The sequence below is a fragment of the Lycium barbarum genome, chromosome 2 (assembly GCF_019175385.1).
Source record: "Lycium barbarum isolate Lr01 chromosome 2, ASM1917538v2, whole genome shotgun sequence".
Taxonomy (NCBI): domain Eukaryota; kingdom Viridiplantae; phylum Streptophyta; class Magnoliopsida; order Solanales; family Solanaceae; genus Lycium; species Lycium barbarum.
Window position 1 is genome coordinate 138,002,887 of NC_083338.1, and position 24,138 is coordinate 138,027,024.

Below are 24,138 nucleotides of genomic sequence, written 5' to 3' on the forward strand. Positions count from 1 at the left end.
GTCAATTGTCTTTAATTACGTTGTAGTCGATAATCGTGGTTTATAACCACAACAAACTCAAGTTTTTATTTCCTGAATAATACTGAGCAAGATTTCGTTTCAGTAATTATTTGTATCAATCCATGTGGAGACGATCTTAAACTATACTATCTTTGACTAGCGAAGCGCTTAATTTATATTGTGTTTTGCGCTCGTCACTGGGCCCTATTATCACCCATCTAAGTTATGCAAATGACACTATTCTCTTCACTCATGGGGACCCTAACTCTATTCACATGATGATGAAAGTTTTGGAAGATTATGAGAAGTAGCTCATCAATAAAAACAAGTCAGGATTCCTAGTGCACCCAAAAGCCACTTAAATGTTTGCTCAGATAGTCAAAAACAACATTGGTTTTGAACAACTGGTTTTTCCTCTCAAGTATCTTGGGTGTCCTATTTACATTGGAAGGAAAAGAATTTCCTTTTTCAGTGAACTTGTTGTTAGACTATCCAACAGGGTCACATGTTGGCATACTAAATCTCTGTCTTTTGGGGGGAAAGCTGTTATGATCAAGGTTGTCTTAGCTTGTCTTCCTTTGCATATTATCTCAGTCATTCAACTCCCTAAAGCCCCTATCAAGCATATGGAAATGGTCATGAGTAACTTTCTTTGGGACCAGAATGATGGGAGAAATAAGCATCATTGGATCTCTTGGAATAAGTTATGTTGGCCAACAGATGAGCGAGGCACAGGGTTCAGGACCATTCAGAGTTACTGTGACTTTTTTCCTGCCAAGAACTAGTGGAACTTTAGATATAAGTCATCCCTTCTCAGAAGCTTCCTTGAGGCCAAATATTGCAAAAGGTCTCATTCAGTGTCCAAGAAATGGACATATGCTGATTCTCATTCTTGGAGAAGGCTTGTTGAAACTAGAAATAGAGTGGAACATATATTCTATGGAAAGTTAGCAAAGGGGAGCTGTCTTTCTGGTGGGATAACTAGACAGGAGTTGGTCCTTTAGCTAGTCTAGCTCTACAAGAAAACAGATCTAAAAAGATTAAGGTTGTTTTTTTTATTTTTATAGAGGATGGAGTATGGAAGCTGGTGGATGTTAAACAACTTATTCCTAACAGCTTAGCGAAGATTGTGATCAATACTAAGATTGAGATTGAAAAAGAGGATTACCCTGTTTGTTTGGCAGATGAAAGTGGTGAGTTCACTTGTAAATCAGCATGGAAAGCTATCAAAACTCCCAGAGGAGTGACCCTGACAGATAAAAAAAGTTGGTACCCCTAACTTTCTTTTAAAGTTTCTTTCTTTATGCTGAGATTACTTCACTATATAATTCCCACGGATGACAAAGTTCAACAATTTGGAATCCATGGTCCCTCTATTTGTGATTGTTGTAGAGTCCCTTCCCTGGAAAGTGTTGACATCTATTCAGGGAAGGTGACATGAAACATATCTGGCTTTTTTTCTGTAATTATGCTGGGATTAAATGCAATAACATGAGTATGAGGAGCATGATTATTCAGTGGGGGCTTACTAAACCAAAGAACCCTATTCATGATCTAATCATCCAATGTACTCCTTCAGTGATTTGTTGGGAAATATGGAAGAGTAGGTACAGCAAAAAGTTTGAACAGATCCCTATTAACCCCAACAAAATCATTTCTCAAGTTGGGAGGTTGATTACATTGATTGCCAACAGTCAGTTTCCTTCATTTAAAAGATTATATACTTGGACTGAGATTTTTGACAAAGCTGAAAAAGCTAGGCAGAAAATCGATATTAGTCTCATCAAATGGATCAATCCTCCCATTAACACATGAAAACTTAATACTGATGGTTGTTGCAAAGGAAACCCTGGGGAGGCCACAGGGTTGGCATCCTTAGAGACTATACAGGTAAGATAGTGATGAGTTTCTACTCTTACTTTGGAATCTGTAGCAAGAACAAATCTGAAACATTGGCTCTTCTGAAAGGTTTGCAGTGGTGTCACACTGCAGGATATAACAATCTGATTCTAAAGACTGATTCCATGCTACTTGTAAATATGATCAATGGTTCCAACAATATCCAAGCTTATCTAAGAGATGAAATTCAGCAAATTAGAGACCTGATGAACCAGGGACAGATCAGAATAGTGCACTGCTTCAGAGAAGCAAATTTCATGGCTGATACAATGGCTAATAGTGGTCTGACCAAGAAAATAGAAAAGTTCTTCACACAAGCTTTGACTCTACCTGTGAAGGCGAAAGCTTCTTTTAAGAATGATCAAAGAAGGTACATCCACTTCAGAAACAAGATCAAGAAGGGGCAATTTTATTTTGATGATGAAAACTGAAATGAATCAGACTGCGTCTTAACTATTTCCTTCTTTATCCTTTCTAAATGTAAAGTAGAAGTAGAAGAGGAATCCTCTTCTACCAGAACTCACTCTTTTGCACATTATTCCTCTAAGGTGAGGACTCGTCTTACATGTTATTTTGGAGGCTAAGATTTATGTTCTCCTTCGTGTATATTTTTGGGTAAATATATATACTGGTAAAGGTCTGGCCAAACCCCCATCCTAACAAGGTTAGTATAGACTGGATGATGGATAAAAATAAAAAAAATAAAAAAAACTTTAAACTAAATTATTAAATAACTATATTTATCCTTAAATGTTAATCCTTGAACTTGTTAAGCCTGCCATAAAACAACCCGGTATTGAATAACAAAAGGAGAAATGGATCTTAGGCAATTTTAATGGTCATTTTGAGTTGAAAACCAAAAACTCCATAAAACTTACTGTATTTTGAATTGATCTAACCTGACTAAACCAAAGTAAAACGTCTAACTTAGTCAAGGGAGCATTATGATTGGATGAATCGTATAGTATCATGAATATATAAAACTTCAAACTTAGTCAAGGGAGCATTATGATTGAATGAATCGTATAGTATCATGAATATTAACGCCTAGAGCTTGGTTTAGAAAAAATATCCTCTTGTCCAAAAGGATCAAGTGAAACCAACCCCCTAACATCATCCCTCTGTTTATTTAGTTCTTAATAAAATCGCAGGGCATGTACTTGCCTTTAGTTAAGTTCTTTTGTTGTTAGTTTAGATCTTACAGTAACATACGGGTGATGTTAGTTTAGATCTTACTTAGATTTAATCTACATAGTTTAGATCTTACAACAACATACGGGTGGTGTTAGTTTAGATCCTACTTAGATTTAATCTACATAGTTTAGATCTTACAACAACATACTCGGTGTACTGTAATCCCATAGGTGGTGTTAGTTTAGATCTTACTTAGATTTAATATACACTCTTACCACATTGTAATGTTCATAATATAATCACTAATTAGCTAAGCTGCTAATGCAGATGAGATGATGTACTGCTCATCACCTGGACAATTGATGCGATTGCCTGCCTTAAAAATCACATCAGTAACAAAAGGCAAAAAGAAGACACAACTGCAGCATCACCCTCAACTGCAAAATCAACTTCTACCAGAAACTTAAAAATGTCCAAATTAGTAACAGAGTTATTTGAAATCTCAATCAGATACCGGCAGCAGGATTATCATTCTCATCTCTGCAAACTGATTTCAAGTTGCTTCTTCATCCATCCTCTATCACTGCGAACCGCCAATCAAAGTTTGCTTCTGCATTCTCCATCCACAACTCAAATCGGAGACAGATTCAGCAGAATGTAGCATAATCTGTAACAGCACCCACCTAATAATCTAATAATCGGGAAACTTTGGGTCCTATTGACAGATCCTACCATATCCTGTATGAAGTGAGGGGGAAAAACAGATATTTGGGACTTTAAAGAAAAATGGCTAAAGAAGCTAAAAATCTCATTATCTTCTCTAAAACAGTCAGTCGTTTAACTTGTTTCAGCCAAAAGAATAGGGAAGGTTAGCTGCTAACTTAACTAACATCAATCTAGATCCAGTCATAGTCTAGAGTTTCTAATTATTTTTCAGTTTTGGATGAATAAATACCTCCCTTTGACCTAATCCTCTGTCTGAAAACTATGTTCAATGCGGATCATTGAGGGTCAATGACAAGTTCTACATAAAGCTAAACTGCCCTGAGATCCTTCCACTGCAGGTTGGACACATTGAACCAATTGAACCGGCTTCTGCTCCTAATTGGTTAGGCTCTTGATAAAACTCGTTTCTGCACCAAACGCATACCAAGGTCACCTGATTCCTGCCTGCTAAATTTGGCATCAAATCATCTTTTCCAAGCCAAAATGACGAATTAAATCCCTGTTCTATATCCACATCGTAAGGCAATACTCTAGGCTCTTCTTGAAGAGAATTTAAACTCTGTGTGCCCATGAAACTATATTCCACCGGTTCAGTTCTGTCTGATCTCAACCCATCAAAGCCAGTGTTGCCATCATACTTCTCATTCTCTCCAAAGAGACTTTGAACCTGTCCAGAATAGCACGATGAGAAATATATGATAAGTTTGTCGAATATAACCAATTTAAATTTATTTTTTTTGGTTTCCCATCCGGTGTCCGGTACCCGTATTGGAGCCCGACTATATCCGGATTCGCGCCGCATATTTAAATTATTGTCAGTCTCCAGTCAAAGTCAGAATCAAATTCAGAAGGGCGTATAGCAAAATTTAATTGCTAATAGATCAACAAAAAACTTTAAACTAATAAATTCACAACAAACAATCTTCATAACTAAAAAAAATCTGCAAGTTTTTTACGATCTTGTTCTAATAGGAAAATGGTAATTTAATCTAGAAGTATCTGAAAAGCATTTTTCCTCAAGTAAATGGATTTTAATACATACCTTTGACATAACATCATAGTTCTGGAAACAGTTAGATGACTGCGCTACTGAGGTTGAATTGTCTACTGAGCCACCTTGCATGACATTTTCTACACTTGTTCTCCAAATGCTTCCAGCCATGACATTCTCATTAGGTTTGGCATCTCCACAACCGAAACCACTAATAATCTTTTTTCCAGACTCATCAACTTCATCTACTTTATGTTCATCCCACAACTGGTTATGAAAAACCGTGTTGAAGTTACTTCCAAAATCCCCTGTTTTTCCCTTGAAAGTCGAATCACTTAAATCAATCCCAACTTCTCCTTGTTTATCAGTCTCCAATCTTCTATGGAGATTATCCTGAACTCCATATGTTTCCTCCATGCCAAGTTGGAAAGTTGTACAGTTCAAATTTGCACCTAGATCCACATGAGAATTGCCGAAAGCAACATTTAGATCATGATTTCTAGAGTTTTCAAGACCATCAAACTTACATTCATTCAAAGAGTTGTTATAGATCCTGTTCATGGTATATTCCTTGGTAGAAGCTTCTGGTACATTGTTTGAAGAAAACAATGCACTTGCAGAGCTTTGCTGATCATTAACTTCCATTGTGCTTTGGTAAACTTTGATATTGGGATCTTCAGCACAAGATGCCCTCACATTAGTGGCTGGAAAAAACGAGGAGAATGCAAGACCTTTTTCCTTCTCTATGTCACTGGTATCAGCTTTTTGCACAGCATGATTGTTACTAGAAGCAAATCCCACTGTATTACTACTAACACTGTGCAGTTCACTAATCTTGGGTTCATCTGTACTTGTTTTCGAATCATTAAAAAAATGTGCTTCAACCTCACTGTTATTGTCACAAGCCGGAGAAAGCAGACTGCTCTTGACACCTTTGTGCTGTTCAGGCTCCTCTAGAAAGCAAGCAGAAACATCAGTCACATCTCTTTCAGCTGTATTTACATGTCTATCTGAATGTGGAACAAATGAATAACTATCCTCCTTCATAATCAGCTTATTGTCATTTGAATCAACAAGACTGCCACACTCATCATTTTCTACATTAGACATCATACTACTAGGTTTATGCTCACCTATGCTGCCGGAAAGAACTCCTACATAATCTACCACGGATCCTTCCTTGTCGCAAGATGGGGTACCTGTGCTGCTCTTTAAACCTTTTATTTCCTTAGATGTTTCTGCCAGAAAGGATACACCATCCAGAACATCAATGTTCTTCCCAGAGTGATCTTCAGTGCATGGAACTTGTCTGGCACTTATCAAATTATTCTCATCCGGCAGACTGACATCACTACATAAAGCAGTTGTTGACTCAGTATCCACACCCCTATCACTCTCTACTTTTCTCTCATTAACTGTAGGGAAAAACTTGCCATCTTCCACACTAACACCACACGTATCAACAATGCCATTTGAACAAAGTAAACCTTCCTGTTTAGGTTCTTCTATGTTGGAACAGACAACTACTTTGCTTTTGTCAACACATGTTTTTTCATTCGATGACATAAGGGAACAGCTCTCAGAACTCCCTTCCTGGTTATGACAATCCTTATTGGTACCTTCAGCTACACTATCAACAATCACTGAGTCACATGGTGTTCTGTTGTTATTAAATGTAACCGCTTCAGAACTTAAACACAAAGTAGTTTTATTAGGGGCAGTAACCATAGCCTCACCCAGACCTTCTAATTTATCGTCAGTCTCCATGTGATCCTCCTCCTGGATTTTACTAGAAGGTGCAGGATTGTCACCGTCATCCGCACTTACACCAGCATTTTCTGTCAGGTTCCTTGGCGGAACAACTGAATCCTGCATAGTGGGCTCCGTTAGCATGGCTCCACTAGACACCACAGGTTCAACACACACTCCCATTTTGATTGGAAGTGATCCGTTCGCAGTCTTTACCTGTTTCTTAACATGGTTTCCAACATGACCGTTGTACCGATGCTTTTCTTCAAATGTCTTATGGCAGAACTGACATTCAAATTTTCCGTCTTTAATTATTACCCCGTCAGTAACGGATTGACCACCATTTCTAGATCTCTTTCTCTGATGAGAAGATAACTGGTGCTGCAATAAATCATCCTTATTATTGAAGGTCACATTGCATTTGTCACAGTGCAAAAGATCTCCTACTTGGACCTCCGATAGTTCTCCAAAATTCAATAGAACTTGCAACTCCCCATGACCAACAGCAGAGGATGAGTTATGAAAAAGAGGGCTTTCCTTTTTGCCACCATCTTGAACTCTGAGGTCCGAAGTCTGAAACATATTCGATGAATCAAAGCTCCATGTAGAAGGAAAAAATATAGCAGGAAGAGAAAAATGTATTTTAAAAAAAAAAGGCTAAACTTACACTAACTAAAGCACATGCATTAGCGGTCTCAACAGTTTCACTAATCTTAGCATATGTTGGAGGATTTTCATTCTGTTCACCACGAAGAAAGAGCAAATATGAAGAAACTTCCTTGCATGTTCCAAATTGCCGTCCATTAGGGCTGAGAAAAAGTTAAATGTCTTAAGCCATCTAACTTGGATGCATATAATAGAGAGAGGAGTAAACAAATATCACAGTAATAATTTAAAATCATGTGTAAACTGTTGGATAAGCTCGACTTTTGTTCAAGCTACAAAAGTCAGCAATTGAAAAATTATGATAACAAGAAGACCCTATTACAGAAACTAAAGGCCAGGGAGATGGCTGGCAAAAGTAACTTATGGTAAACTTTCCTTTCAAAGGAAACCAACATTACCTTGAAATGACCCGAAAAGAATACAGACTACTAATACACGAGGGACGGCTGATGTGCTCTTGAGACTAAGATGCACTATTACATTTAATAATTGCAACTGAAAGATGATTTTGTAACATTTAACCCACTTCAGTGAGAAGTTTTGCGCTGGTTGTACCATGGGAGGCCCAAGGATGAAGATGGTCATATTTTAAGATCAGTAACACAACAACAATACCTCAATCCCAAAACTAGTCAGGGTCAGCCATTTTTTAATTTTTTATTGATCAAGTTAGTTAGGGTCCGCCATATGAATCCTTAATATACATTATACTCTATTTGGACCTTCTCCATCCCAATATTTTTTATAACCGGAAATTCAAGAAAAATGAGTTTTGATGCTTCATTAAATCAAGCAATTGAGAAAACACTAAAAACACCTTATTTTCTCTAGCTTTCTCTCTCCTTAATAAAATCATGACATGACTAATTGTCTCAACGATAGACCCATACCTTAAGCAATTTAACTCTTTTTTTTTAATAACTGTGGTGTCCGGAAGGCTAGAACAGATGTGAAGAAATGACCTAGTGTTTTCTCTCTGTTGGAAATTAGATCTGACACCTCTTTTTTGATGAAATAAGATGTTGTATTAGGAAGGTATCAAGTAGATGCATGTTACATACACAAAAGAATCATAGTTAACTCCTGAGAACAAAAACTTCAAATCTAAATCAGGGAGTTAACCTATGTTGCTCGGACCCTTCACTTTTGCCGCCGTACCCGTGTCCGACACGACACGACACGGGTTTGGGTACGGAATTCGTGTCGGATCCGGTCAATAGAGATCGGATACTTTGACCGAAATTCATGACCAAATTAAAGAAAATTTTGAGATTATGATTTCTCAAGATAACAAACAGTAGAGATTTGAAGACATGAGATGGCATACCTTCAATATTATGTAGAAAATTTAACTAGTTTCTCGGAGCACGCAGTCTAGCACCTAGTAGAATGGAAGATTGAATCACATGTCTGATACAAACTACATGTAGGTGCTTCCACAAAAAGCTCTCATAATCTAGGCATATTCTTGTAGCTATATTATTAGAATTTTGAATTATTTTTGCCGAATCCCCGCACCCGTATCCGTACCCGGATCCGTACCCACGAATTTTAAAATTTAGATCATGCCGAGTCCGACCTCTAAATCCATACCCGTATCCGACACCCGCACCCGAGTCCGAGCAACATAGGAGTTAACCAGAAAGCAAAAATATGGTCTCTAAGCCATATTGATGGAGCTAATGAAGTCTAAAAGGGGTAATATGTCATTTACAGGGGATAGATTGCTCCAACTGCAGAGATTAAAAAGACAGAAAGACCTGACACCTCTTGGTGCTCAACCCACATCATTGACCACTAGGCCACACCTAGTGTATCATGAACCTTTTTTAAAGCAAATATTCCCTATGTTACAATTTATGTGTGTTACTTTCCTTTTTAGAACTGTGGGTGGAGACCCAGAGCACCTACCGGTCATGATGGGGATGCACCCAGGCCCTTAGCTCGTTTCTATTTGCCTTAGTGATGGATGAATTGACACGGCATATTCAAGGGGAGATGTCGCGGTGTATGCTATTCGCAGATGACATAGTACTGATTGACGAGTCACGTAATGGAGTTAACGATAGGCTGGAAGTTTGACGACAAACACGTGAGTAAAAAGGTTTCAGGCTAAGCAGGACTAAGAGAGAGCATCTAGAGTGTAAGTTCAGTGGTGACGCAAGAGGCAGAGGTGGAAGTGAAGCTCGATGTATAAGTCCTACCCAAGAAGGATAGTTTCAAATATTATAGGTCCATAATCCAAGAAGACGGAGAGATTGATGTCGCTCATCGTATTGGAGCGAGGTGGGTGAAATGGAGGCTCGCATCGGGGATATTGTGCGATAAGAATGTGTCACCAACGCTTAAAGATAAATTCTAAAGAGTGGTGGTTAGACAGACTTTGTTGTATGGAGCAGAATGTTGGCCAGTCAAGAACGCTCACGTCTAGAAGAAAAGTGTAGCGGAGATGAGGATGCTCAGGTAGATATGTGGGTATACTAGGATGGATATGATTAGGAATGAAGTTATGCGGGCAAGGTGAAAATGGCTCATGTGGCGGACAAGATGAGGTAAGCGAGATTGAGATGGTTTGGGCATGTGAAGAGGAGGTATGTGGATGCGCCAGTAAGGAGGTGTGAGAAGTTGGCTATAACATGAGTTAGGAGAGGTAGAGGTAGACCGAAAAAGAACTGGGGAGGTGATTAGACAAGACATAACCCTAGATAGAAAAGTGTGGAGGTCGAGGATTACGATAGGAGGTTAGTAGGTAACCGAGTATTCTCCTTATTAGTAGTATTAGTTAGTAATCGCGTAGATTCTTTTCTTCAAGGTGTACTACTATCCGTTTCTTCTTTTGCTTTTTATCTTGCTACTTTGTTGCCATATTTTTCTTGATATCATACTTTAAAACCTTTTTTCCTCAAGCCGAGGGTCTATCGAAAACAGCCTCCCTACCCCACAAAGATAGGGATAAGGTCTGCTTACATCCTACCTTCCCCAAACTCCACTTGTGGGAATACACTGGGTATGTTGTTGTTGTTACTTTCCATTATAGTCTGCTTTGTGATGTAACTTAACTTTCTAAATTTAGTAATTTTCTAATTCCAACATAATCATTTTACCCTTAATGAAACTTCCTTATAGGAATAATACAACATGTTTAAGACAACAAGATTCAAAGGGCATTTTTTGTATGTTATACACATATTTAATTTAAGACCACAAGATTCAAACGTCTTCTATAGATTCTTAAAACTTCGAGCCTAGTCAAACTAAGACATAAAATGAAATGGAGGGAGTAACATTAACTTCTATAAAGTTGAACTAGACACAAGTTAAGGAGTCTTAGACATACACAAACAATGAATTGTATCCCCAAGAAAAATATTAACCAGATAAATATGATAGGAACAAAGTGCCAGCAGTATAACTCAAACTCCCAATGAAGAAGGTCACTAAAAATCACTTCATTTATTTCATCATCATCTATGTTAGGCTTTGATGAGCATCCTCTCCCTAGAGAAATCAAGATCCAGTTACCTACCCTACCCTACCATATATGATCAATAAATCAACTATGTGTCAATCCTAAATTAGTTAGATTCAGATCTATGAACCCTCTGTATTCATTCCATTTTGTTCAAGTGCATTCATCCTACCCTCCCCATACCCCACTTGTGGGATTATACTAGGTATGTTGTTGGTGTTGCATTTAAACAAATACCAAAGATTATGTTAAAGGCAAATTAAGGATCTCTAATACCCTAACCAAAAAACATCCTTAACAAGACAATCATCAATAAGGAAACAATAAGCAATAAGAGAAACAACAACAACAATCCAAAGAAGAAGAAGAAACCTTATGTAGCGTCGACAATGCAACCAAACATGACCTCCTTTCCTCTTAATAGAAAGCAAAAGCTTCCATCCTTTAGGCAACACACTCCCAAACTCACTCGCATCAACAATCCTCCTCTTCTTCCTCGTACTACCCCATTGCCCATTCGTCCTCCCCAAAAACCCTAACAGCTCCTCTTGACTCCTCATACCCTCCGTCCTCCTCCTCAACTCTGCCCCATACGGATCCTCCAACGCCCCTAAACCCGCCAAATCAACCCGTTCCCCGTCCTTATTCAATATCTCCTTCTCACCATCATCCACATCCACATTTTGATAAACCACAATATCCTTCACTTCTGTGGGCCCCACATCAACCTCCTTAACCTTAACCTCACCCGCCACGTCATTCCCATTCTCATTCTCATTCTTCCTCGGCCTACCTCTACCTCGTTTCCTTTTCTCCCCAATTGAACCCACATTGGAGTAATCGACCCGAATAGGGACTAAATCGACTGGATTGGGATCAGGAATAGGTTTGGGACTTGGTTCGGTACCCGAACCCGAACCGAAGAGCTGTTTAAGAAGGGTAACGATTTGGTGACTTTCGGAGTTTTCGGGTCCGTTACTGAGAGAGGGATTACTGAGAAGGGTGTTACGGAGGTGAGGTGTGCGGCTACGTAGGGCTGACGTGGCGGCGGTGTTGGTGGCGGCGGGGGCAAGGCGGAGACGGGAGTAAGTTTGTTTGCGGGAGCCAGCAGATTCATTGAAAACGGATTTGTCGATTTTAGGGATAATGACGTCGTCATCACGGCGAGGGTTAAAAGCGGAAGGGGAACATAGGGAGAGAGTGTAGAGTTCAGATTGAGAGAGGAGATGGAGATCAACGGTTGGGATTGATTCTGAATGAAGTGGACCACCGTCGGTGACGGTAACGGAAGCCATTAAGAAAAAAAAAGAGGGAGGGAAAGAAGAGAGGTTTTATTATTAGGGATTGAATTGGAAGAGAAGGGAAATTATAAGTTTTGGGAGGGAAGGGTGTTTGTGTAAAGTTGAGGAAAAAGGAAGGGCTTGTTTTTTAATTTTTTTTTTTTTTTTTTTTTGAAGGATTAAACTGTTGTTGCTTGGTTTTGTGAGCTTCTTTGTATTGGTAGAAGAGTGAGGTAATCGAGGTAAGTAGTAAGTACAATATTGTATAGGCTTGTTTTATTTGGTTTAGATTATCACCATTGTTTCAGATTTATTTGATTAAACTAATTTCGGGAGTTCGGGCTTACCCAATATAAAAGTGCATATTTTATTAAAGAAATATAATTTATGTTTGTAATAATTACATTTCAAATAAGTATATTTTTAATATATTAAAAAAAAAATCACGCCTTTAATATCTTAATTTTCATTTTGACGAAATTATTTACTTCAAATCATATGCGGAGCTAGAATTTAAAGTTATGAGTTCTGAAATATATTTTTTTAGGTTATTTAGTTTTAAATTAATAATCTATACATATTTAATGAACTTTTAATACAAATACAAAATTTGAACCAAAGCGCTACCGAATTCGATCAAAACCATAACTGACACTCTAACTCCGTCCTCCTTTAAATTCATTTTGTGTTTAAACTATTAATTTTAGCTAACCAAATAAGAGATTTTAAAAAATAACATTATCTTCATTTTCAACACTATATGGCATCATTTAATAATTTTTACAACTATCTGAAAATCATTTTAGTACAAATCTTTGTAAACACATGTGAGCTCATTAAAGTATAAATATAAATTAAAAGAAATGTCTACATGTAAGTAAAAGAATTTTTACAAATTCTCAAATTTCATAATACAAATATAAAGTAAGAGAAATGATTACATGTAAAATTCTATAATAACCAACAAATGAAAAAGGAGAAAACGAGAGAGTAACAAGAAGCAAAAATATCTAGTGAAGAAGTGACTATTTTTTAGGTTAAGAGATAAGATCAATATAAGAAAGTAACTGGGAAAATAAAGTGCGGCGGATGGGGTTGTTCCTCCCTTAACCAGGAGTCTCGTGTTCGAGCCTGAGTATGGAAAAATCCTTAGTAGGGAGCGCTTCCCCCGTTTGGGCCCTACACGATGGGAACTGGATTAGTCGAGCTCTAATGTCGGTACCAAACACCAAAAAGAAATTAAAAAAAAAAAGGATAAATAAGATAGGAGGTCGACAGCTTTTGAAAAATAGACCATAAGAACAAAAAGTATTTTGACTTTTAAAAAATAAGATAAGAACCTAAAAGTAATTAATTGAAAAGTTTAACATTTTATTAAAAATCTTTGTGAGGACTGCAAATACCTTTGGTTGTCCCTTACATATAGTAGTCATATCAGGACTAGATGATTTTTTTTTCCACTTTTATTAGAGGTCACAAATTGAAATTGTTTTTTTCATTAAACAACTATATACTTCACTTAGTAAACAATATTATTTTTGTTTTTCATCCGATATTCATGTCACGCCCTGAATCATGGCCTGGGCGAAACATGGCACTCGGTGCCTTATTGCATGCGACCGAGCGAACCACATGGCTTGCTGAATCATCATGAGGCAAAACATGAACGGAATTTAACGTGAATGCATGATGAGCCTTTATAAAATGCAATAAGTCATAATATTTAATCAAAATACTTGTTTAAATATGAGTGCGGAAATAACATTAATGAGCCAAAATGGCTATACGACTCCGAAAGTGTGACATGACATAACTGACTTGTCTAGTTTATGAAACCTCTAACATAAGTCTGAACATGGAAAACATACTCGCTGGGACAAGGCCCCCAGCATATCTTAGATGCATAGCTAATCATAAAATAAAGAGTTGACTAAATCCTGAATAAGATGGGGCTCACCAATAAGCTGATACGAATCCTGTCCTACTGAGCAGATGCATCATCTTGTAAATTAGTACCTGCATCGTGAAATTTAGGCCCCCGAGCAATAAAAGGGGACGTCAGCACATTAAATGTACTAGTATGTAAAGCAACTAAAAGAAATAACATAGGACATGGAATAACATGATAAGAACTGAAACTGAAAACTTGGACATAAACATGAGCATGGGCATAGGTACATATATATATAACATAAGTAAAACATGATAAGTAGGGAGAGCATTTCATAAACCGACCATGTGATATCACCACGTGGGTACGTGGAGTCTGGTACCTCGCTGGACCAGCAGAGCCCTCATACCTTGCTAGGGTATAAGGTGGTAACATGCCTAATGGATCCATTCAGTGTAAATTAAGGAATCGTCCTATCTGGGCGGGGCGATCCTTGTCCTACGGTGGCTACGTAGTTTCAGGCTATCTGAGCCTTCTCGGTAATTCGTGCAACTCCCAAAAACGTGAACATGATATAATTGGCTAAGAAGTCCATGATTTTCGTGAATTAACTTGTACTTGACTTGTAATCATGATTTCACGAAATAACTTGTAAACATGGTTTCATGAAATAACTTGTATTTAGCATGTATGTATCTTGTATCATAGCACGAAAGTAATTATATAATATAGTTGCATGAAAACTTGTAGACATGTAGGATATTCATGAAATAATCTTTCTTAGTTAAAAACATGCATGCAAGAACCCATGGAATACAAGATATGGGTTTTCATGGATTACGGACCGATTCTCAATAATCATATGGAGTTATTAAGAACACAATGATAGAATAATAGCAATTCATACATAATCTATTCATGGACATGGACCTAGGGTTGTCATGAACATGGTGTAGAAACCCTAGTTTTAGTAGAGAATCATAATTTATGGATTATGAGGCGTGGGGTAGAACAATGATGTTTCCCACACGTAGATAGTAACTCTACATATCTGGTAATGCTCCAAACTTGAATAAAAGATTTTAACTTTGAAGAAGATTTCCAAAATCTTGAATTCTTGAACCTTGAGATGGGTTTTCTTGAAAACCCTAGTTTAAGAACAATGATTTCTTGCTTAGATTATTAGAGTATGCGTTAGAATTGAGTTGGAAGGGTTTGGATTGACTTACCTTGATGTTTTGGATTGTTGCCAGGGCTTGGAATTGTGAATAATGAAATAAAAGAACTGAAAGCTTGAATTTATACCAAAGTGAGGCGTAAATTATATGGACATATTATACGGTCCGTATAAAGTTATACGGTCCGTATAATATGACCATATTTTATCATGGCTGAAAACAGAATGTCGATTTGAAGTTTCATGAAGTACGGACGAGTTATACGGTCCGTATAAAATTGTTATACCCCGTATATTTATACGTCAAATTATTCGCAAGCAAGTCGAATCAAGTTAAGGGCGGAATTATTTTCGGACACGAAATAGAAATCTTTAATTTTTTTTAATTTTAATTAAAACATAAATTGTTTATAAATTTTATTGGTATAAAGATATTATTGGAGATTAGGGGTAAATTAACTATGATTAGATTATTAAGTGGGATTAAAATTTAATCACTTCATTAATTAATTAAGCCTAAGGGGCCATGTGGGCCCCACCCGAATAAAAAAAAAGAAAAAAAAAGGGGGAATCAAATTTGAAAATTAAAGAAACAAGGTGCAAAAGTGAGTCCTCAAAAGAGGGAATACGTGTAGCAATATGGGGAATAATATATAAAATAAGGCATAGTGCAAATGACATTTCCAACTCCACTTGTTGAAAAATCAGCTTTCAAGAACTAAACAAACCAAGAAAAAGAAGAGTTGAAAGAGAAGGAGGTCACGGCTAGAGTGGAGAAAAAAAAAATCAGTTTTGTGATTTAATAAAATTCTAAGGAGAAGACAAGGAGAGGGAGGTGGAGAAGCAAGAATAAGTATAAGAATTTAAGACACAAATTGGAGCCAAGTATTCAAGGTAAGAATTGGTTATTTCTTTTACATTTATAATGAGTTTGGATACATTATGAACATGTATAGATGATGAATTGAATGTATATAATTTTTTTTGCATGTCGGTATTGGATTGTTGTTGTTGAAGTTGAAGTGAGCCGTGAGTGATAGGTTTAGATGGAATCATGCTTAATCTTCTTGTACATGTATTGGGAGTAAATTGAATGTGTTGTGGTGTGGATAAATGGATAAAAAAAAATCATGAAGTTGTCGTAGTTGTGTTGAAGCCGTGTAGGGGGCTGTTTTGAGGCTAGTTGTGCGTTTGACGTAAATTGTATATTTTATGAAAACCATATCGTTATATTGTGGATTGTGATACAAAATAAGGAAAGCAACGAGAGGGCTACTCACAGTTTAGGGGACTGGTTTCGGCCAGCTTTGGGAAAATTTTTGGATTGTTGGAAAAAAAATTATGTGAATGGTTTAGAAGTCCTCTAATGTTGTTAGTATGGATTTGGGTTAATAATCGAATGTACGAACGATATTGTGGCTTGAAAGTAAGCCGTTGAAACGAATATTTGGAAAGTTGTTGAAAGATGTAAAAGAGAGCTATTAATGTTGTTTTGCCTTTCGAATTGATTATTGATGTTGCTAGGTTGGTTATTGTGGTTGTTGTTGTTGATTTTGAGCGAGATAAATTCTCGGGATGGCCTATTTATAGGGGAAGTGCTGCCGAATTTTCTGTAGAATTTAATGATTAGTTGGAAAGAATGGCTCAAGTGCCCTTAACTAATGTTTGGTATTCGTTGGCGTATTTGTAGACCTTGGGGAGCCCGAGGCGTAGATTGGAAATTTACTTTAGATTGGCTATTTTGGAAGTGCGTAAGAGGTATGTAAAGCAACCTTCCTTCTTTTGGCATGCCTTAGTTTCACATAGGCTAGATTAGAGCTTTAAGGGAATTCCAAATTCGAGATCCGAGCATGTTATGATCCATATATATATTCTTTGACACTCTTATGTATGTTTTTATGAAATATGAACCATGATGTATTTGAAGTAATCGCTTTCCGAAATTCGCATAGAAAATGTTCACTTTAAGAAATTTTGTAATCTCTGAATGCCATATTTTTCGCATAGAGGCTCGGATCGCTCCAATAATTTTATAGGAGTTTGCTTGATGTATAATGGGTATGTTTTTCATAGGCGGGCTCAGTTCGGGTCTATACTCGTCCGTGGGTCCCGCGACGCCCTTTATGTAAATTCGACAACTTTGAATCAAAAAGTGATAATTATTATTCCGATTTCGAATATGACTATTTTACTTATCCTTCGGATTTATAATAATGATTTTATGCATATGATTCCTCACTACTCCGCTCGTGCCTACTATGATATCGTTCGCCGGTTCCCGGGCCGGTTCTGTTGTCGTGCGCTTTTTGATACATTCCGGTGTTATGCTGTGTTTATGGTTCACCGTGCTCCTCGCTCGAGGGTCGGGTTCCACTTATGTTTGGCGTTATGCTGTGTTTGGCGTTATGCTGTGTTGTGATGTGTGACGGGGATTCGGAGATTTGAAACTTTCTGGTGTTATGCTGTGTTGTGGCGCCATCGACAGGCGGGCGACCACATTTTCCAGTGCCCTATGCATAATTTATACTTTGGAAATAAACATTTTGATATGTATTATTTTCTATATATCTGATTCGATTATTATTCAGATTTATTTCTGTACCTTCTGTTTTGCATACTCAGTACATATTTCGTACTGACCCCCTTCTCCGGGGGCTGCGTTTCATGCCCGCAGGTACAGACGCACAGCCTGGTGATCCACCTGTTTAGGACACCCTTTCTGCTATTCGGAGTGCTCCTCTATTTCCGGAGCATATACTTTTGGTATATATATTTTTATTAGTGCATTTGTATATATTCGTTCATGGGTACGGCGGGGGCCCTATCCCGTCATATGATTCTGTCGGTCTGTTTAGAGGTCTGTGGACATGTTTGTGGGTTAGGGTCTTTCTGTATGGATGTATGTACATGTCGTTTGGGCGATCCCATACGCCAAGGCGGCCGGTCCGCATATGTTGTTTGGGCGATCCTATACGCCGAGGCGGCCGGTCCGCATATGTTTATATATTGCTTGGTTAGCCCTGTGTGGCTTTTGTTGGTATTTTCTGTGTGCAGGGTATATTGGATAGTCCGTAAAATAAAGGAAACTCTGCCGAAATTTTTCTGGAAACTACCTAAATTTGAAATAAAGCCTTGTCGGCTTCCGCCATATACTAGAATGAGTTGATAGAATTTGAGATAATATTTGATAGATGGGTTCGGGTGCCCAGATCGGGCACTAGTCACGGCCTACGGGGTTGGGTCGTGACAAAAATTGTATGGGTCATATAACAAGTTCGTATAACATGACCAGTGAACGGACTGCTCTGTAATCCTTCAGTAAAAATGGCCATAACTTTTTGTACAGATGTCCCCTTGACCCCCATAATATACCGTTGGAAAGGTATTTCAAAGGGCTACAACTTTCAAGAAGGAAATTTTCACAAATTCCTAACACAAGTACCCAAAAATAGGCCATAAGTACAGACTGTCCTAGACTTAGATGAATTTAGAAGGCCTTAAGAACTTCACTTTTTGGTTTGACTTCAAAACGACTGTTTATCACCCGAGTTCATCCCAAATAGATTCGTATAGCTAAAATATCACCTTTATACTAGATTCATACATTCATACCTAATTCAGATTTACGGGATGTTACAGTTCAGTACGACCATTACAGTCTCGATTAATTCGAATTCGCGCAGCGTAACACCCATTTAAAAGGGTAGTGCTACCTAATAGGATTTTTTCCATGTTCAGGATTCGAACGCGAGACGTCTGATTGAGGGTCGAGGACCCATCCATCAGACCACAATTCTTCTTGGACTCTCTTTGTAAACTTATCCGAAGTAAAATTGGATTAGTTGGAACAATGAGCTTCGATTCTAAATAGTTTAACCAAAAAATTATTGTATAATTGATTAAATAATGCTATTTTTAAAGTAAAGATTGTTATTAGTAGTGTAAAATGGTTTTCTTGTACAATGGCAATAAAATTAATCTAATTAAAATAATTTTTCTATTTATTATAAATGCCGGTTTCAACATGCCTGCCTGGCAATTATAAGGCTATTTTCATAATTCACTTTAAAATGGAGAAGCATGATTGGGTTAAAGAAAATTGTACTGTAGCTACAATAGAAATATTTTCCTGCCTGGACTAAATTGCCATTTTGCTTAGCTCATCATTCATCACTCCCACAGTGCCCACAACTTTCTACGCACTACGTGGCATTAAGAAACTAATGGGCCTTTTTTAAAAGAAAAAATTCCTCTTTTCCTCCAATACCTTTCCTCTCTCTATAATTATACACAGGCATCAAGTTGGGGCTTTCAGTGTTTCCCCCCCTTTTTTTTTTAATCAAAATTTTAAGGTACCATTTTACATTTAAAAATAATTAATAAAGCAAATAATTGATAAAATAGCAAAACATTATCTACAAACACAGAGGTGTTGCTATTTAAATTCTAAATTAGTATCTTAATGCAACTTATTAACTTACTATAAAATGAGTATCTTTAAAATAAAATTTGTCAATTAAAATAAAATTTAAAATGAGTATTTTGAGTATCTTTAAATTAGTACAATAAAGTTTAATTATTTAATGTATCAATATGATTAAAAGAAATTATTAACTCGCATTCTTCGTCTATGACGTTAAAAAATCACCTTCGGTTTAGTATTATGCTTACAAGTTTATCATTATTGATCTTGCTAAGCTAATGACAATCTTTATGTGATGGCTTATTTTATAAAGTGGTAAACTAGATAACACAAAATGAACGGGTCAATAAAATAGTTAAAATGAGTATGTTTTTATTTCTTAAAAATCTAGCTTTAAATAAAAATTTCGCGTCAGCAAAATTTAATAAGAAAATCACTTAAAATGGGTTCGATGACTTTTTAAGTGAAATACTAATATTTGAGTGATCTTTGAGTTAGAAAATAAAGTTGAGTGCACTAATAGATTCAATGACTTTTTAAGTGAAATACTAATATTTGAGTGATCTTTGGGTTAGAAAATAAAGTTGAGTGACCATCTGAGATATTACCTCTTTGCAATTCTAAAAGACTAATATGATTTATTTGGTGTTAATATCTTGTTACTAAAATCGAATATAGCAATATTTAATTAATGCATGATATTTTCTCGAACTCAAATCCACAATATAACACTCATTTGCGTGAAGAAAAATGCTAATAAACATGTACACTTTTTTATCTTAAATTTTTATTTGATGATATTATAAACAGTTGCATTTCGGCATTCCAAAATACATGTTGATATAATATTGTTGCGACTCTTGAACTTTTTCAATGATGGATTATATCAATAGTAATCACAATTTTTAATTTGTAATAGACAAATTGCTAGACAAAACTATTCCAAAAAAAATGGAGGATATTTTGATTATGCTAATAACTTTATAAAATGGAACAAAACTTAGAGACCTCTACGTAAGAATTAAAAGCAAATTGAAGATCCAACATTTATATAATATAGAACTATATATATACCCAAATAATACGTGTAAGTTTGATATCGCTCAGCTGAAATTGCGAACATATTTAATTTTTATACTTTCACGATGTTTCTATGGCTTCTACAATTCTTCTACGTAATACTATAGTCACAAGAATTGATAATTTAAAATATTTAAAAGATATTGAAAAAAATTACGGAAAAAATCTATTTGACTCTCAAAATTCGAAAAATGCTAAACATAAATTGGGACAAAAGGAGTATTGTGTTGGGCCGGTGCTGCCACCGACTATACTCACCTAGTAATGTAAAAAAGCCTTGCAAAAAACTAGATTTGTTAATTGTGTTTTAAATCAATATAAGTTTCTTTTCTAAACTAAATAACGACATTTCATGTGTTCTTAAATGTGAAAAATGTGATGTAGTTGAACTTGTGCCTTGTACTACGAATTATGAAAGATTAACTTTTATAAAGGAGAAAATCACTCTATGAATTTCACTTTTGAGGCAGTCAAGTAAATTCCCATAATGCATTTGGAAAATATCCAGTTAAAGTTGAAAAAATAGCATTTAAAGTTGCAATCTGAAAATAATTGTAGAAATTGCAAATTGTGTTTGAATATGAATCTTAAATCTTACCCAAATGGTAATCTCTCATGACCGGAAAAAAAAATGAATCTTACCCAAAGTGAAATTTGAAGATGTAAAATCATTTAACTTGTAATATTCAGCAAACTAGTTTTGTTCAATATTTCTCAAATACTTCTAATATGTTCAAATCATTATTTACAGGTACTAGTGAACTTCAGTGCTTCAAATATTGAAATATTTTAAATGTTTCTCCGCTTACACTAATAACATATCACTTGTACGGTTGGTCTTGTTATTTATACTAGGTGGAGCTAGCCCGTGCCCAACAACTATTAGTCACTTTTTATTGAGGGAAAAAAAGAGTAAAGACAACAACTTGATTGCACAAACATTTCATAATGCATATGGTACTAATCACATTATGCCAAGTACAAGATTTTATGACTTCTGCGCAAGTATCCAAGGAGCATTAGCTACTACCAACAAAAATCTCCTCTATCAAAGAAGGAAATATATATTTCTATTAGACAGGAAAGGCTTAAGTTTCCAAGTTTCGACATGTCTGTTTTATGTCAATTAATTTCAAATAAAGGGTATATTGGTCATTGTTGTTATTAATTGATAATGCTAACCTACATGTCTTTTATTTATGTAGCCACCTCTTTCGATCCCCCCAGCTGATCACTTAATCAATTCTTATGTACTGTAAAACCACTGGTCCCTCTTGTTCTCCAACGCTTGTTCGCTCCTTGCCGATGAGACCCCTCTGCTTCCTATCGTCTCTGGGACTTCATGGCTTTGAGGGAGGTTTAGCCTAGCCCAATGAAAAGCAGCAAGTGTTATATAAGAGCATAAATTAGGCAGTTCCAAAAGATCTCAATATTTTATGCCAAAAATGTGAACATACAACACAGTCAACTGCAACCTCTTTTCCTTCGAAAACCTGTCTCCATCAATAAGCTCCATAAAACACTAAAAACAGTCAATTGGTGCACCTTCCTGAAGTCAGCAATACAATAAATGTTACAGACAAACTGCATCAAAGCGGAGCATTTTGAAAGACATTTTTTGACAACGGAATTGGCCTCTACAGGCTATATAGTGCAATTTCATTAGTTAGGCTGCATATAGACCTTCTACGAAAGATAGTCAAACATAAATAGTATTTTATGGCAGAGAGAGTTGTTGGCTATATAAAGCCAGTAAATAAGGAGTATAGTAAGAATTTTAGCTCAGCTCTATGTACGTTCAATATATCCCCGTGAAAACTGAAATAGATGTGGCATCAACCATTCAAATGACTTGATCAGACACCTCTTTTGATTTGCAAATCACCTCGTTGGCTGGTATGTGTGTCCCTATGGATGCTTCTTTATTATACATATAAAAAAAGCTTGAGCCGACCATACTTATTACTACAACATAAAACATCTCATCTAGGGATTCAAGAAGAGCATGTTACAAATTCGTAATCAATTTTAAAAGCACCAAGATATTTAGTTAGAACTTGAAATTAGAATGAGCTTAATAATTATAGAGAGGAGAAATATTATCTATTCAACAAATAGACGAACACAATGTCGTCTGAACTGATACTTTCAGCTAAGTATCGGGAGATTTTTCATGTACTTGCTAATAATTTGTTCAATATTGACAGGAACAAAGTATTTTTCACTGTTGTTTTCACCAGGCACTTCGAAGAACAGGGATACCTACTTTAAGCATAAAGGTAAAATTAAGACTAATGTACTTAGAATTCAATCATACAGATGGCGAAAATATTTCAGTAATATACGCCATACTTTCAGTGATCGGTGACTGTTGCTACTTAGTCTTTCTTCACAGAGACATTTGCCTTCTTGCTGGATACCCTTCAGATTGGGTTAATTGCTTTTGCAAAAAAGTTCTAGAATTCTCAAAATCCTACAACCTTCTGAAGTTATTGTTATTCTTCCATGGCAGCACATCACGTTCAACTATGTTAAGAAACTTAGCAACAGAAACTCAAATAAGCAGACAAGAGAAATGGGAAGCAATACCTACACAACTGGAATGTTTTCATTTTTTAAATTTTTACTTAGTGGATTTTTAATTCAACAATATTCAAATTTGGGTATCACATCATTGTACGGTTCAATTCCTAAAGATACGCTTCCTCAAATAATGACTATAGGGATATGGAAAAGAACACCCTATACTGAAATTTTCCAAATGCATCCTCATAGTACAAAATTAAATGCCGACTACTGCATCAGAGAGCACGAAAGCCTTTGCTGGATAAGGTAGCTGCATAGTAATAGCTGCCGGAATGAACTACAACAACAGAACTAAAAGGATATGCATGTTTGTGTTTCCTTACAATCCAGGTATAAACTTGATTTGATCCACCAGAAGAAGGTATAACCAAGTGCAATTGCAGGTGGGCAAAGAGATGTAGAAATACCTTAGCAATATGTACATATGAAGCTCTAATAATATGTGAAACAATAGATCTTGCTGTTTTTTCATACACATTTATGTTTTCACTTTATCATTTTCAGACTAATCGAGTGCATTATGCTGGGTGATAACTAATATATATTAATTATTGCTTCAGGTTTATGACATGAACAAATAACTTAATTCCAAAGGGGTACAAGTTATACCCTTGATGTAGTTCGAAATTCATTTTAAAGATCGTTAAACAGATAGCATAGCCAATGACTCTTTAAGTAATCTATAGAATCCTAGCTTCTTGGTGAGTTGATGTTGAAATCCATATATCGGATCTTAGATAATAACCTCTAAACAACATAAGTTTTCCACCAAGTCTGATTCATTTTTTCCTTGCATTTAATCCTCATATTGGTCCACTTCGTTCTCCTATCAGCAGTTCAGAGTCCAGTAAGTATTGCTATTCTATTGGCTTGCGTTTTTCTCTTAGCTTCTTTGTAATGAGGAGGCGGTATCCCAAAGTCGATCCTCATCTGTTGGATATTAATTACTTTATTCATTTCAGGTCTTCTTAGTCACATTTGGATGTACTTTTCAATAAAAGGTAAGTAATATATGTTCAGTCTATTTTTCTTATTTAGGTATAAATATTTATGTTTATTTGAGTTGC

General features: G+C 36.3%; 1 protein-coding gene across 1 annotated transcript; it reads right to left on the minus strand.

The window, feature by feature from the left end:
- Nucleotides 1–3,380: 3,380 nt before the first annotated feature.
- Nucleotides 3,381–12,072, minus strand: LOC132627521 (uncharacterized). Its single transcript, XM_060342906.1, has 4 exons — nt 11,007–12,072; nt 7,167–7,308; nt 4,802–7,072; nt 3,381–4,426 (listed from the first exon to the last, which is right to left on the minus strand). The coding sequence occupies exons 1-4, from the start codon at nt 11,927–11,929 to the stop codon at nt 4,058–4,060; spliced, it is 3,705 nt and encodes a 1,234-aa protein (XP_060198889.1). The 5' UTR covers nt 11,930–12,072; the 3' UTR covers nt 3,381–4,057.
- Nucleotides 12,073–24,138: the final 12,066 nt, after the last annotated feature.

Coding starts and splice junctions, on each gene's coding strand:
- LOC132627521 (XM_060342906.1), bottom strand. CDS start 11,929: ATGGCTTCCGTTACCGTCACCGACGGTGGTCCACTTCATTCAGAATCA. Junction 7,309..11,006: donor CATTGTCGACGCTACATAAG/GTTTCTTCTTCT, acceptor ACTTTTTCTCAG/CCCTAATGGACGGCAATTTG. Junction 7,073..7,166: donor ATGCATGTGCTTTAGTTAGT/GTAAGTTTAGCC, acceptor AATATGTTTCAG/ACTTCGGACCTCAGAGTTCA.